Raw genomic sequence first — 16772 nt, 5'->3', positions numbered from 1 at the left:
ATTGACCGCAGGCACAGAAACTGGGCCTTGATTTTACAAAGCTGTTACCGCTGCTGCATTTTTACCTTTTTTTGGCAAGAATTATTGTTTAAAACACACAGATTGTGTCCTTAATAAAAAAACATTTGAAAAAATCTATCTATATTATAAGAAAATGCAGGGGTTTAACATTCAGATTTGACCTTGTTCTCTTTCAGATGGAGCCACGTTTTCCACCTTGAGGATCCGAGAGCCATTGGAGGATTTTCTTCCTCTGTGTCTGTCCAAGCATGTTTATTTCTCGAGGACCCCAGTGAGCTTCAGTGTGAGAGCAGCTTTTTCCATTTCAATACGAAAGACATTATCATGGTAAATGGGCTGGAACAAGAAATGGCTCCAATGTGGGAATCATCCACAGATTTAAAACCGCAAACTCAAAAGCCTATCTTCATTTTATAGCAAAGGATGAAGTAAACCAATGCTTGACGCATATATTATTTAATACATTTTAGCTTTCATGGAAAGAGAGATTTCAGTATGTCAGTTCTGGTGGTTTTATATTTACTGGTGGTCTAGTTTTAGATTCATATAAAAACACACCTTACAAACCGGTTATTTTCAGTAATAATAATCTTAAACTAAAATTTGTCAGTTTGTAACCACTAGACCTTGGTATTAAAAAAAGGACAATCTGTGAAGATAATGCTGATCAGCAAAAGCAACAAATGCTGTTACAATTCAATTAATGCCACACATTAAGACCAAATCATGAAGGCAATCAGTGGACCTCCATGTAAGTAAAAAAAAAAACTTGATTGGACGCAAGTTAATTCAAACCCAAATCAAATAATAATTACAGGCAAGTGTAATTAAGGCAACATTCCCACCAAATCACACAAAAGGAGCAATGAATACGGCTCGCAGATTTACAGCCAGAACAAGGTGCCTTATTTTGTTTCAAACAATTTAATCACCCAGGCTTTTTAATCAAACTGGTGCCACGTACAATGCTTATCAAAGTACTGTGTTTTACGACTATGTGATTTACACAGACTCCTGACACATTAATGACATGAGCTAGACTCAAACGCCATCCATATTAATGGAAATACGGTGTTGTGAAGGGAAAGGGTGAAGAGATTAAACAGAAGCTCCTCTATGTGCCGCTAAAATGGCACAAATATACAACAAGACGTGCCCCAAAGTACACACAAAGGTCAGAGGTCAGCCGGCAAGGGAAATGGATGTAGATTAGCAAAACTGACAGGAGACAAGAATAAGTGCTCTCAGGCTGGGTCTGCCGGTGGTCTGCTGTGGTTCATTATGCACAGGTACGCTCATCAAAGATGGTGCGCGTGCAAATGAGAGCATTCACATTGATTCTTGATTTTAACACAGATGTTGGCTGAAAAACAGCTCCTGTGCTCAAATAGAACATATTTTCTACTTATTATTTACTTTAATAAGATTTCATTATTCACATAATAGTCAAAAAAATGTAAGAAGTACTTCAATTTAGATAATGTACTATTGGAAATCTAAATGAAATACTTCGGTACATTTATTCTTAAAGAAGTGATTACCAAACATACAATGGAGTATTTAAGCAGATCTCTGAGGAGAGTAGAAAATATTTAGATTTTAAGAAAACTTTTTAAAAAAAAGATTAAAATAAGTCAGTATTTTTTCGGAACTTTCTACTAATCAGAGAATACTGCATGGTCCCCTGGTATGTGGAAGCGTTTTCAACATCAATAATAAATGTTTATTAAGCATCAGATCAGTGTATATTATTATGATTTGTGAAGGATCATGTAACACTGAAGATAGAATAGTAGCTTGTCATCAGAGTAATTAATTACTTCTTAAAATATATTAAAACAGTAAACATTTATTATTTCATTTTTAGTCATTTTCAATTGTAATAATTTTTTGATAATATCTACTGTACTTTTCATAGAAATGCTGTACTTTATAAATTGGATTGACAACATTATTAAACATCACTTTAAAATGTGGATAGCCAGTGGGCCTACTAAAGAGCATGTGAGGGTATGTAAGATAAAAAAGATTAAAAGGAAATTTTGTCTTAAATTATTGCTGGTATACTTGCCTGTTGCTTGTTTTTACATTAAGGCTGCACAAGCTTGTTGCTATTGGCAGAAAAATATGCTGATCCTGACCTCACTGAACTGTGCCATTAAAGAAGCTGACAGCTAATTGACACAAACACTTTGGTAGAGGTCATATGACATAGTTTAATTAAGATATATAGAATCTGCTCAAATCCTCAGTTTGAGGATGGGGAAAAAAATAGATAGCTCCAGGCTATCTTCAGAGCAGAGGCTAATTCGCTCTGAAATGAGTCAATAAACCCCATTTCATCTGAGCTCGCAAGGCATAACAAACAGTAAAAATGATATATAGCCTCCTCTCCCAGGATGAGAAAATAATTCTAACTGTAAAGGCATAAACAGATTTATATGATTTAAATGTGTGTTCTCTATCTTTCTGACCGTGGGATTTTGGAGTGCTTGTTTTTACAATACTGTTCTCTTGCAAAATGCACCTAAGTAACCCATTCCACTCGCTAGCTGGCAGCCCAAAATGTCTGTTCTTTCACAAATTGATGTGCATGTACAAATAAGGAAAATGTCCTAGCACAGCATCAAATGTGTACACAGCAAGTAAAAATTAATTTTAAAACTATTACCTCAGGCTAGGCAAAGCTACGCTCGCAAATGGGAGCCACAGTAATCGTTGCCATGTATTTGATGGGCACATGCTGCCTCTGATGGGATTAATGCAATAGGCATGACAGGCGGCACATTGGCTCCTCACAACAAGGAGCAATTAACCCTGCTACTATTCACCCTTACATTTCAATGTGCCAGAAAAAGAAAGATACATCACCCTGTCACCACTGTGTGCCAATCACACTGTATTCACCAATGCATGCTCACAGTTTGTGGACCTGTCACTGCAGGAAATAAGCCTTGTTCATAGCAAATGACTTCCTTTGCTTGGTTCACTGCTTCAGCTCCCCAATCATGGTGTCATAGCATACTCGATCATCGTAGAAGGCAATGTGAGGAGAACAAGCATTCTCGCATACCAAAAGTTAGTGCATACCTTTTCATTAACAGATATAGGCAGGAAATATATACGCAACTTTAAAAAGCTAAACAAAACACAAACCAAGCATCAAACCAAACTCAAGCCAAAAACAACACACACACAAATATAAAACAATGCATAGAGGAAAACAAAACAATCTAACAAAAAAAATCTAAACAAAACAACATAGAAACAATGATTGTTTGCTGGGAAAAAAAGTAAAAGCCCAAAATATAAAAGTCATGTATTCTGTCATGCATTTTCAAGTATTTTTCAGTCAATGGTAGGTTTCGATATAAATACAAGAAGCATAAAGATGGAATTGAAATACCACGCACTCCACCTCCATTTTGTCTGTTTCTGTTGCACGCATTTACAGGGTGACGGAGAACTCAATCACATTCAGAGCCTGGGGGTTGGACTGTCTGCTTTTGAACCTGCCCTCCCCCATCCATGTATGTAATGAACAGAGAAAGACAGATACAGAATGAGACGCATCTAAAGGTTTGCACTGAAGACCAACAATCGGAGGATGTGCATTTGATTTGTGCAGAACTTTACGATTGACAGCTGATCAAATTCTGCAGGCTTTTCTGCGAGAACAGATTCAGTGTGTTTCTAGTCATCAAACTTGACAGGGTCACTTGGTGACTCTCAGTGACACATTATGACATAAACGACTAGATGTCTTCAGAGAGACTGATTAAAACATCTCCATCCATTTGATGAGACCATCTGCTGAGGAGAACAGGAGAGAGCAGGTGGAATAAGCCACCGATGGAATCACTCCAAGTGATTTTACCCTGTTGGGTCTTTGCAGCTCTCAGGTCTCTTCTGCATCTATATAGACTCACAATGCCCAAGAGCCTAAATGAATCACAAAGCCAGTAAAACATTGTTTATAGTGCTGAAAACCTAATGAAGATCAATCTGTGGCATGATTAAATTCTCAAATTTGTTTTGGCTCCAGCCATCTGTGTAGGAGTATCTTTTCATCAGCTCTATTGTGACCAGTAAAAATGTAAAAAGTCCACAGTGGACGAATGCTTTAATGGCAAGTCTCTTCTTCTGCGCACGTGAAATATGATCTTGTTCATATCATTAGCAACTTGTACTGTATTATTATACCAACATGTATAATAATACCTTTTTGACTCTGTCAGATGTTTTAAAGATTTTGAAAGAAGTCTCTTAAAGTTAAAAATACAGTAAAATAAATTGTAAAACTTTTCTATTTTAATATATTTAAAATGTATTTTTTTTCTGTAACGGCAAAGCTGAATTTCAACATTTTTACTCTAGTCATAAGATCCTTCAGAAATCATTCTAATAAGCTGATTTGGTGGACATCATTATTATCATTTCTTAAAAAGAAGAATCAAAGAATTCATTCCGGTTTTCATCTATGTACAAAATATTTTTATTACATTTGTACTCTGGTCTTTATGACAGAAAAATTCCTAATGTTCTTTCAGAAAAATGAAATAGCCACACAAAGAATTATAAAGAGGAAACATTCTTTTTATTCATAACTTTATGTTAATGAAAACTTAGGAGTCTTTACATGATTTTTAAAAAGGATAAAAAACTGTACAATACAAAGCAGGAACACTGATAACATGGCATAGACATTGAAAAAGTCTAAATGCTTGGCAAATCTGCTAAACTTAAATTATTAGTAGAAATTGCAGACTAACAAAACAAAGAGAAAATAATTAAATCAATTTTATAAAGAACAAATAGAAAATATCATGCAGCAACTTGGAGAAAAAAAGCCTGAGTCTTTTTCTCTGTTTAAATAAAGAATCATCCAACAGCGTAAACAAGAAAGAATTTTAAGATGTAAAAAAATAGCCACATTTTCTACTTCAAACCCTTGCAAATCCCAATAATCTCTTCTATTTGTTTCTTTATGAGAAACAGCAGTCACACTTCTCTCCAGAGACACTTGAAGGATTAACATGACAAACAAAAATCATCAAACAGTACAGGCTGAAGATAAATCACGGGACACAGTGAGGAGAAGGTCCAGTGCTGTGATATTGTCAACAGATGAAAGCCGTTTGTATATCTGAACATATTCATTTTCAGTGTAGAAAGGCATAATCTTTTGAAGTTCAGGTAGATAAAGTGAATTTGTTTACGTTAATAGAAACCAGCTTAACGCTGGATGTTGCATGATCAGAGAAGAACAGACACATGCATACGTTACAGTATGACGCATACAGCACACACTGAAATTGAAGTACAAACTCACTTCGGTTTGATGTCCTGAGAAGTGTTTGAGACGAGCTCCAATTTTTGATTTGCCACCAGCTGCACCAATCAGGTAAAGTAGTAGATCTGTACCAGAGAGCCAATCAGCATGCAGAGCGACTGTAACTAGATGAGACAGATGACAGTGCCACTGATTCAGCATCTTTATCCAGTCGGGCAGAGATTTCAAAATGTGATTTCTAATTGTGGTCATTTAGATATTAGAAAAGGCAATAGTACGGGAGTTTTTGTGTTTAATACTTAAAACTATATTTTACACACTTTAGCTCTTATAAATACATTATACACTTCATTGCAATGCAAAATACTTTTCAAAATGTACTTGGGAGAGTTGGTCTCAATACTAGCACCAATCATAAAACAAAGATAGTTCTTGGGATTTTTTTTTTTGGTTTAAGGCACTTCCTGGTAAAGTTTAACGAAGATCTCAGGACACGGTCTTGCTCTTGTTGTTTTCAGTCTCTATGTTTCTCATCATTTCTGGGAGTTTCTAACCACTCGACGTCCTCACTTGTTGAAGGACAGTCTCAAAAAAAAAAAAAACAGCTTTCTAACTTGCTAGCTTGCCAACAATGTCCTGTTTTGTTCTCTTCTAGACCTCCATTTCCTGTTGTCCGCTCTGTCCTGGGATCGTGGGCACAGCGATATCGAAGCAGGTTTCCATCATCACACGAGACTTGCATAGATTGACACAAAATTCCAGGTCTCCTGTGGCCTGAGCCAGAGCTTCCAGGTAGTCCTGCGACTCCTGGTCCAGATCTGGGTCCACATCAACTGATGGAAAAGGGGTGAAAAATGTAAACAGAATTTTTTTTTTTAACTTAGGGATGCTAATTTATTTCCACATTTTAATTCATTACAATATGGGTAACACTTAATTTTATGGTTACACTCCCATGAGCCACTCTTGGTTTGAATTTTATATATAAGAACTCGAAATTGATTCTTGTCTGAGACAAGTAGACTTTTGAGTAAACCAAATGTAAAAGAAGATAATTTTACTTGCTCGATTGGACAACTAATCTGATTAAAACATCTTACTGCACTGAAATTGTAGTAAGAATGGTTCCGATTTTAGTGCATTTAGTGCATGTAGACAGTGATTAATAAGATAACCAGCAAGGTAACACCAATGAGGATCACGCAGCTTGTCTATGTCAGAGAATCTCATGAAGAAATCAAAACAAATGAACAAATGCACACAGAAGAAAAAAAAAAAAGTACATTTGTTTTTATATTTATACACACAACCTAGTTGAAGGAACCAAGAGAAGGAAGTTCCTGAAAACCACATGTGCAGTATTAATATGAAAGACATGAATATTGTGACTAATTATTAATATGAAAGACATAATTTGAAAAACCACTAACCACTGCAACTAGTGAGCAAAAGAGTTAATGCCAAGCCTGCTTATTAGCTTGTATATTACAGATTAATGTACATGCTAATTAACTATTAGTGCAATTAAGCACATAATAATGCCTTATACTGCATGACCTTATTCTACATCCCTATACCTACCTAATTTAACAACCACTAACTATTAATAAACAGCAAATTAAGAATTTATTGACGGAAACGTCATACCTATACTAAAATGTTACTAAATATGTTTTAAATAAATTACAGGACATGGTAGGCTAATTAAAATTTAAATTTTGTACAAAAAATGTAAAATAAATAAATCAATTCAACAATATGGATGTAAAAGGAATAATAACGTATACTGACTAAATTTACTTTTTGTAATAATTAAATAATAAAATAAATTAAATAAATAAAAAAATCAAGCCATCTCTAAAATAATTGCACATATAGAAGCCACATTATGCTTTGTGCTACATAATGTAACTATATGTGCTGTGCAATGCAGCCCTGCTGACATACCTAGATAGATAGTTTTATCGTTTTGATACATAAACAAAAATCTCTGCATGTGATGGTTGGTTGGTGTGGGAGAAGTACTCGTAGAAACACCATCCTCAGTTTACTAGGCTCTGAAGAGCGTCTGATTTATACAGCATGACAGCCCAAATCACAGCTTTACCCAAGACAGCGATCTCACATGAATAGTAAACATCACCTGGCCAGTGGGCAGGTAAAGATTGCAGAACAGGAAAATAATACCTTATTGATTCAAGAACACACACAAACACGCATATTCACTGCCTCTATCGTTTTCTCTACATTATTCCTTTACATCCTGAGGCTCTTCTCCCGCATACTGTTTGCAAAAGTGTTTCTTCTAGCAAAGTAGAGGCAGATACTTTGCAATATCAAGGTTGTTGTATTGGTGCTTTATGGTAGTTGTAATGCAAATACAAAATAAAACAAGCATACAGAATCAAGCTTTCTTTGCTGCTGGCAATGTTATTTTTCAATCTCAGTAGAGTTAACGATACTAATACAATAATTTAGCTTCAATTTCTTCAAATTATTGAATTTTTGATACTGAAAGTCTTTATAAATAAATTTGAAAAACCCTGAAATATTATAAAATCCTGGTCATTGTTATAAAGTCTGTGTCCAGAGTTAGCTCTTACAGTTTAAGTGTTGAAGACAGCAACAGTGGGAATTGCAAATAACATAAGGTCAACAAATTGTTTCAAAGTTTATATTCATGGAGAATATTGTAGAAAGCCAATGTCATCCATTATTGTAATACATAGTCTCAGGCACCAATTCAAAGTAGCCAATGCTCAAGACATTTCTGTGAATGCACCATTACCTCAGCATTTTCTTGTAAATCCTCTGGCACTAAGTTCAAACACTTAAATTAAAGTCATAAAGGGAGCCATTAGTCTACATCACATTACTGGGAAACTTATGCTGTGTAAGATGCATGGTAAAATTAATCATTCTTGACCTTGATGCATGGTAGAGTGTCACATTAAAAATGCCAAAAGAAAGTCCTTTTGGCTAAAAGCTTGTGAAATTTGTAGCATGAACAGAGTCGCTCGTGTACACCAGGCCACTCGGCCAAACAAAAGTGTGAATAATATTTTTGTGTTATACTTGATCATTTTCAGTGTCACATAAATTAGTTTTCAAAAAGAAGTCAAAGGAGCCACAAATTGAGGTCAAAGGCCACAAAGGAGCAGTGGAAAATTAGCATCAATGAGGCAAGTTAACTTGTCAACTTAAGATGCTACTATGCGACATAGATTTTCAGCTTTTAAAAGTACGAAATCATGAGATTAATCACATTTATTTTGTTCTGTTAGCAATCATGATTTTTACCGATTTAGTGCAGTAACAAGAAAATTGTAGGATTTAATTCTGGATATAATCATGCGTTGATGGGTCATGCAATAAAATATACACTTTCCAATACTTTAAAAAGTGTGTCCTTTATAAGAAGGTCATCACTTGATATTCATAAGAATGGAAAAAGTTTGAAATCCCCTGACATTAAACAACAATACACTTGGGAACTTACATTCTCCCATCCATTTGCTGGGGTCCAGCATGAGACGAGTCTTAGCGTCATCTAGCTCCTTTTTCAGCTTCTCGTGCTTGGCTCTTAACTCTCTGATCTGCTGCTGCCTCTTCTCCAGCATCCTAAGGCGGGCGTTAAAATACTGCAAACCCTGCAAGTGTGAAACAGCAGTGTGAGTTGCTTACAGTCACCCACAAACCTCTTGCACCTATTCCAAGACAATGTCTAGCAGGTGCTTTAAGACAATGTCTAGCAGGTGCTTTAAACGATTTAAAGTGCAATGGCTTAAGACAAATTGATTCAATGCTTGTAACCTGTACAGAGGATTTAAGTCCTTAGCCTTCTCGGTCAGATTAATTAGGGCCAAGCTAGAAATAAAATTAGCATCCAGGTTGAAAGCTTGCTGGACTTCTATATGCACGTTTGCTAAAGGGATTAAAAAGGAGGAACTTGTTTCTGAAAGGTTGAATTACAGTATAGATTACACTCCTCCTTTCAAATATATTGTGTCACAACCAGGTGGTCATTAGAAAGTAAATAAAAATGCAAAATAGCTATTTTTTTATCTGGAAATATCTCAAGTATGTCAACTACACATGAGGAAAATCTCTTTTCAGTTTTATGCTATACTCACAGCAAACAGTAGTTAATTTCACAAAACATGAATAAACTTAGGAGCTATATAACTTCCTACTCACATTCATACAGATTCAAGCGGGTGTACAGCCTAATTCTTCATGAGCAAACTGCCAGACTCTAATATGTGAGCTGAGATCATTTTTTCTTAATTGAAAATAAATCAGCGTCATTCGACTGAGTTAATGTCTTTTCCTCTCGTCTTCTCCACACAATTGCTTGTGTGATCAGGGTTAGAAACTCACAGAGAAACGGTTAATGACCCATAGATGCGCTGTGTGGAGTGAGCTATAAAGACCGATCAGGCGGGCCACAGATTGTGAAGCCACACCTCATTCATCACGGACCCCCCTGACCCCTCCCCAGTCCTCTCTTTCCTTCTATCTCTTTTACCATCTCGTTCTCTCTCTGGAAAGATCTTAGCTAATCTCACTTCTTTCTGTACTACAACACCAGTCATCCCTGTCCAACTAAAGCTATCAGTTCAATCTAAAATCAATTAGCCAACAGAGTAATTGTCACAGAGATAAGCTTCATTCCTGACAACTGTACTTGTCACTGGATGTGAGAAAAACATCAGAATCTCATAAGTATGATGCTATTAGATTTAACATAAATGAAAACGTGATGTTACTCTATGCTGGGACTGATAAAGTCACTTATAGGGAAATACCTGTCCTCCACTTCAAATGTATTTTTAACCAATGATTTAGCATTTCTTGCCAAATAAACTGCTTGAATACTACTTTTGAGACACACTGAATTAAATGAATTAGAAATCAGTAATTAGCATACACACAGTATATAATTCATTTGTAGTGACATGCTGTCTTCTTACCTCTGTCAGCCCTTCTTTGCGTCTTTGAAGGCGTTCCACATCATCAATTTCGTAAACTTTGATCTCAAAGGGCTCCTTCATAGCACCCCCCAGGGGAGGTAGATCGACCCACTGGCCTGCTGCACCAACCTTCCTGCCCATAGAAGAGGTGTCTGGCAGAGGAGCAGGAATTAGACGGCGTCGCTGCAGGCCTGGAGGGGTCACACAGTGTAATGCTCTTCATGTGGGCCGGAGATGTATAGCAGAGTTTGTTGTCATGCTTTTAAATATGTATGAGGCTTGTAATTGGTTAAAGATTTGGGGATAAATGCAGATTAAATATACTATTTAATTTCCATTCTAACCTTTGGAGGCCATCTAATAAATTTCAAATTGATCACCAGTAAATAGTGCCATGAGTGGATTTCCAGTAAAACTCACCATTAGATCTCTTTTTGGGAGATTTTGAGGCCTTTGTTCGACTGGACGTGGACACTCCACTCTCACTCATGGAATCATGGGCAGAAGATGCACTACCTGTGGTTTCACTGTCTCTGATCATGCTCTCATAGCCACTGCTGCCTCCACTGTGATAAAAAAGCGCAGTGCGCCCCATGGCAGGAGGCAGTTCACCACTAAGTACACTGCTGTTGTCACTACCGTGTCCACTACTATACCGCTGAGGACGGCGAGGGGCTGTGATCTTGCTGTAAGGAGAAGGCAAAGGAGCAGCCAGTGGTGTCTCACTGGAAGTCCTGGTATCATTGCTGCCGTCTGCTTGGTCAGAGCCCCTGAGGTGTTTCTTGGAGCTACCAACTGCTAATTCGCTGACTCGGCTGTTGGCTGCACGAATCGCCTGCTTTGTCCCCATAATAGTGCCTCTTCCTTGTTTAGCATTGGAGCTTGTGATAGAGCGAGTTGGGGGCTTTCCAGTTGGAGGTAGACTAGTGTTCGAGTTGCTGAGACGGCAAGGAACTTGTGGAGGAGCTTAGAGTCTTTGAACCAGTACTTGACAAGGTCTTCCCTTTGTTGCTATTCCCAACAATGGATCTAGGAGTTATACTAGCTTTTATCTGTCCAAGCTTACAAATTCCACTAGTAGATGGAGGAAGTAGCAGTTGGTGTAGATATTGAACAGGGTGTCCCAGGTTTTGGCACCATTTTAGCAGTTTTGCCAGTGCTACCGATACTGACATTACTGTTTTCTCTTGATGTTATTGGTTTGGAACCCACTGAGGTTAAACTGTCAGACCTTTCAAGCGACATAAGACTACCAAAATGCCTCCCATTGTCTCCTTTAGCACTATGTGATCTGAGACTAGAAGCTGTCTTCAGGCTGGATGACTTAAAACTAAAGGATTCCCCTCTACCTCGAACATCAAAGTCTTCCTCAGAAAACGATGCTTTGGAGGAAGACAATCTTGTTCCATCATTACCTACTGACTTTAAGGCACTAGGAGACAACAAAATGCGAGTTCTCTGGTCGAGGCTTGACTTTCGGACAGGTGGAGCAGGGGGTGACATGCTTCCAGACTTAGGGAGCATACTACCCTTCTGTCCATTTGCTCTCTTTCCTAAGGATGAGAATTTCAGACTACCAGTTGTTTGAGAGGCATCACTGCCCCATTTCATCTCAGAGGAGCTATGGGGCACTGAGACCATGCCAAGTGTGGTGGCTCCTCTCCTGAGCTGAGGCATCTTGCTCAGGTCCCCTTTCTTAACACTAGACTTCTCACAACCATCCACAACCCTTTGAGATGCGGACGACAAATTTTTAGGAGGCGAGGTACACTGTTGCTATTCCCGTTTGTCTTTCTAGATGGAATCCCACTCATGCCATTTTTCGGTGGTTTGCTAACAGAGCTAAACTCTGAATTCCTGGTTGAGTGTAGCCCACTACTACTGTGGGTCCAATGTTCATCTATTCTGCTAACTTGGCGTTGTAGCTCATGGCTGTAGTTACTGCTAGAGGATGCAGTTTGGGTGGTCTTTCTAGGGAGTGTAGAAATGTATGGGATTTGGGCAGACTGTGAGGTCATGAGTCTATTAGATCTTATCAACTTTGGACCACTGAGGGATGCTTTGGTACTGTCATGAGATAGAGGGCACTTAGATATGGACAATTTGTCAATGGTTGCAGAATCATAATCTGAAAAGTAAATTCCACTGTCACCCAGTGGACTATTTGTTCTTTGTTGGGAGAAAGACTCAATGTTTAAACCACCAGGTAAATCCATCATTGAGCTGCTGACTTGTCCTTTACGCACTCCCTTTAATGTCTCATCACTACTTGGGGTATGAATATTTGTCTTGCTAGACCAGGAGCTGACTGAAGAGTGTGAAGTTGCATTGCCAGCTGTTAATTCCTCCTGTGACTTGGAAGTAGCACCTTGGTTCATTTGGGTCCTGTTCATCTGGCATGTGTAGGCATCATACTCATCGTTGATGCTGCTGATAATGCTAACAGGCCGTGAGTGAGATGCCAGGGCCTGCAAAGAGCAGTCTGTGTTAAAGTTAATGATGCTGGATGGTCTCCCGTTGTCTGGAACCAGACCAGCAGGTAGCTCTTCGACCACTGTAAACACCAACTCATCCTCTCCGTTGAGCTCCACAGGCTGCTGCAGTGTAACTGTAGTCCTTAAAACATCCCTATCGAGGCACCTGTTCCTCAGAGTAGCACGTAGATGGCTCACTTCCATAGGACTTCTACTGAGGTGATGGGATCTATCAGTAATTGAGGGTTCACTGCGTTCTCCCTGCCTTAGGGCTTGCTGGCTCATACCTACTGGAGGTGCCCGTGTGGCTAGGCCACACTCAGTATTCAAAATCAAGGTTTTTGAGACGTTCTGCAAGGATGAAGAGGCATTGGGTTTTTGTAAAGGTACTCTACTAAAAACTTTCTCTCTCACAACAGGCTCTGAATCTTGTCCTAAATTTGTGTGAATTTCGGATGATGCCCCATGTTGCATGTGCGGAGGCTTCTGAAGATAACACTTGGTGGTCCTGGTTGATACAGAAGCCCCTTCTGATTCTTTTTCCACACCACTTTTCGAAGCTGTCTGTTGGCCTTTTCCTTCACTAGTGAAGACAGATGTGTTCTCACCGCCATCGATACACTCAAGCCGTTCCTGTAACTCAGCAAAAGTGTTGCATTTCAAGTGGTCGCCATCAGATTTAGATCCCTCTTTTACACGCTTCTTGTTCAGGGAGGGAATGATAGGAACAAATGCAGGTGGGCCTTCATTGTCGCTGAGTTCACGATCAGAGATAGGGGTCCCACCAGGCCCCACATAGATCACTGTATCACATGAGTGCTCACTGCTGGAGGAGTAATCTGGGTCACTGGATAACATTGCAGGGTGGTCTGGGTCAAGAGCCACAGTCCGAGGGTAGAAGGGTCTTCGTCTGATGTGTCCCTCCTCACAGGAGCTCTCCCCTCCAGAGGAACTTGATGCATACTGAACACAATAACATACCACAATGACTTCAATATATCTTTGCAAACAGCTCTTTCACAGCACACAATAAATTCTGAGAGAGATAATTTCATGAAACAGCATGTCAATATTAACAAAGGTGAAAAGTGCACACCAAAGGAGAAGCTACAATAGTTGTCAATACTATGCATAAGTTAAACGAAAGTATTTTTAGGTCTATAAAATATTAATATATTCTGTCAAAACAGCTTAATTATGGTGAAAATTGCTTCTGTGATGGGAAAGGTTACATGCTGTTCTCCCTCTGGAACAAATGCATTGATTACATTTGTTGATTACATGACATAGGTCACTGAGAAATTTAGCAGTTAAATTATCACTGTAACATTTGTTTCTCTGACAATGCATGAGTCGTTATTTAAATTGTGAATGATTCTGATGAATAAAGAAAAAATGTCATTTAGGAAAATGACAGTCCTGACCTATTGTAGAATGTATGAAGACAAGAAGAAAATGTGGACAGAATGTTGATACAAATATCAGAAAATACCATGCTGTCATTGCACAAAATAAAAATAGTGTATTTACAAAAATATTCTGTAAAATATTACTGTTAATCGCTTTTTACAATAAATACTAGCCCAAAACATATGTTTCTCTTTTTTTAAATAACTTTTAGAAAGGTTTATTGCAGGACCTACCTATTATAATGGCACTATGAATGAATGCTTCAAGTATTTTCTTAAGAACTATGAATAGCTGAGCATATTTTATTTGAATGATCAATACATCAATTTGAATCACAAACCTTAGATTTCTTCTTTCTCATGCGGTGAATACGGGAGGCAAGCTGCACAGTGGTGAGAGATTCGGCATAATTGGCTGGCGAGTCAGAGATGTGGGCGATCATGGTGGTTCTGCAGTTGATGTTGCCCAGCGATTCCCTCAGCAGCATGGTAAGCTTGCTGTCTCTAAATTATACATCAAAAAATAGTCTCGTTAGCCAAAAAGGAAGCTAGGCTTTACAACATTTTTTCCTCTAACATCATTGAGAGGTTGTCTTAAAAATAGAGGATTATGAATCATACTTGAATGAAAGGAATCCAAAGAAAATACTCACTTTCTGGTGACCTGATTTGAAATGTTTTTATTTTACTCTGTTGTGGAGGATGCTATTTTCCGAATTTCCACATTTAAAAGAAAAAGATTAATTTTCTCTGCTCACGTCAACTGTATTTACTATCCCACCTTCCGGTGAGTATTTCTTAATTTCCTTTCAGCATAAATCTGCTGCTCTCTGACCCACATTCCTATCAATAGGCCTACATCCCACATCAAGTCCAATATACCCTGGCTGCCTTCTCTCCCTGCAAAGCTTTCTAATTAGCTTCATTGATCTACGGAGGGTGAGAATGAAGCACTTGCAGATGCAGATCACGAGAACTCGATGTGTGCTCAGAGACACATTACCACCATTAAAAGAGATCTATCATCTCCCACTATTGGTTTATATTGATTAATTGAACCACAATACACATACCTGTATGGCACATGCTTGGCTCCATTGGCCAAGGCTAGGATGACATTTCCAAGGGCACCCAATGACAGACACTGGCCTCTCCCTCCATCTCTTGTTTGACTCAAATCAGACTCACAACTCCCCAAATCCAGAAGATGCAGGCGGCTGCGACTCCCGGACACTGCAAAGTTATACACAGTCTGTTAAAACATAAATTTACTCCCAATGACTCTTTGGGCTTAAAATCCCATTTAAACATAACCTATGAATGGCTTAGTTGCTCTGTACATTAAGCTGAGACAAAAAAAAAGTATTTTATCATCAAAAAGGCCACAGGTACCACACATAACAGTGTTGCAGGGGACCCTATGAGGCCGCAGTTAGATATAGGATCTCTGCTAGGTAAGTGGTGATTCAATATCCTTGGCAGTCCATCAAACAGCAAGCAATAAAAGTAAGTACAGCTAGTTAGATTACAGTCCCATGTAGGTCACTAGAGTAAAATTCATTCAGTATCATTACAGAAGATGCATTTATTTCACACTGAGATGGAGGCCATTAACCTCACGTCGGCAGGATTTACAAAGCCAGCCCTCGGAACCAAAACCCTCTGTGGAGCGGGAATACAAACGAGCTTCTCATTTCATGCTGGGCTTTATAAACATCTCTGCTGAAGAGACTCCAGCCTCATTACATATTAAAATCTATTCTGGCTAGTGTCAATGGCCAGAACCCAGCCTGCATCGCAGCGACGGGTGTGCAATACTAATGATCATTCTAATGTTGACATGCTGACTTGACAGGATGGCTACGCCCAGTAATGAAAATGTGCTAACCATTCTTGTTAGCATTCTCGTGAAGAGCCGTTATCAGTGGGACTAAATTGAGGTAACTGATACTCTCTATGAACATGGAGAGAATGATAATGGAGAAGCCAGGTATCAGCTGCCCTCAGTAACAGTCTAATGATGCATGAAGATATATGATATGAATTCTCAGACAGTAATAAGATGGCATAACTTAATTTTTGAGGTGGAAGTAGATAGCCTTTGAAGTTGTTTTATTTTAGGACCAGGAAGTTAAGGTATGGCTGTTCAAAATATTATTTTAGCATTTTTTTATCAACATTGAAAATAAGCTATTATGCTCTTAATAGACAGCTGAAACCACATATTAAAATCTTATGTCATAAATATCTCATTGTTTCCTAAATAAACACGAAAATGAGCACAGTGAGCCATACTTCCTGCTTTGATGCTCTTTTCCATGCGGTACTGGGAAATGTGTAGGGTGAAGAGCATGTGAGAATTCCGGCGGTCCTCTTCCTTACAGTCAGATCTGCTGGTGCTGCGTGCTGCCAGAGCTGCATCCAGGAAGAATGCAGCTCTCTCTGCAGAGTATGCCCGCAGCTCACTCTGGTTCTGCAGCTGGACACAGTTTAAAGTGAGAGTGAAACACAAAGATAAAGAAAGAGAAGGGAGACAGAAGTAATTTGATGTTGATTAAAGAACATTTTTGCTTCGACAAAAGGCAAATAATTACTGTATACT

General features: G+C 38.5%; 1 protein-coding gene across 1 annotated transcript in view; it reads right to left on the bottom strand.

The window, feature by feature from the left end:
- Positions 1–5531: 5531 nt before the first annotated feature.
- The window catches only part of LOC122324585 (kinesin-like protein KIF26A), a 60317-nt gene continuing 49076 nt past the window's right edge, over positions 5532–16772 (bottom strand). Inside the window, 10 exon segments of the mRNA XM_043219119.1 lie at positions 5532–6147; positions 8814–8964; positions 10288–10478; positions 10708–11228; positions 11230–11376; positions 11378–12050; positions 12053–13724; positions 14512–14674; positions 15244–15403; positions 16466–16649. Of these exon segments, the coding sequence (XP_043075054.1) occupies positions 5966–6147; positions 8814–8964; positions 10288–10478; positions 10708–11228; positions 11230–11376; positions 11378–12050; positions 12053–13724; positions 14512–14674; positions 15244–15403; positions 16466–16649 (4044 nt within the window). The 3' untranslated portion in view covers positions 5532–5965.

The sequence above is a fragment of the Puntigrus tetrazona genome, chromosome 20 (assembly GCF_018831695.1).
Source record: "Puntigrus tetrazona isolate hp1 chromosome 20, ASM1883169v1, whole genome shotgun sequence".
Lineage (NCBI taxonomy): Eukaryota > Metazoa > Chordata > Actinopteri > Cypriniformes > Cyprinidae > Puntigrus > Puntigrus tetrazona.
Note: the sequence above shows the minus strand (reverse complement) of the source record. Positions and strands in the feature narration are given on the sequence as shown.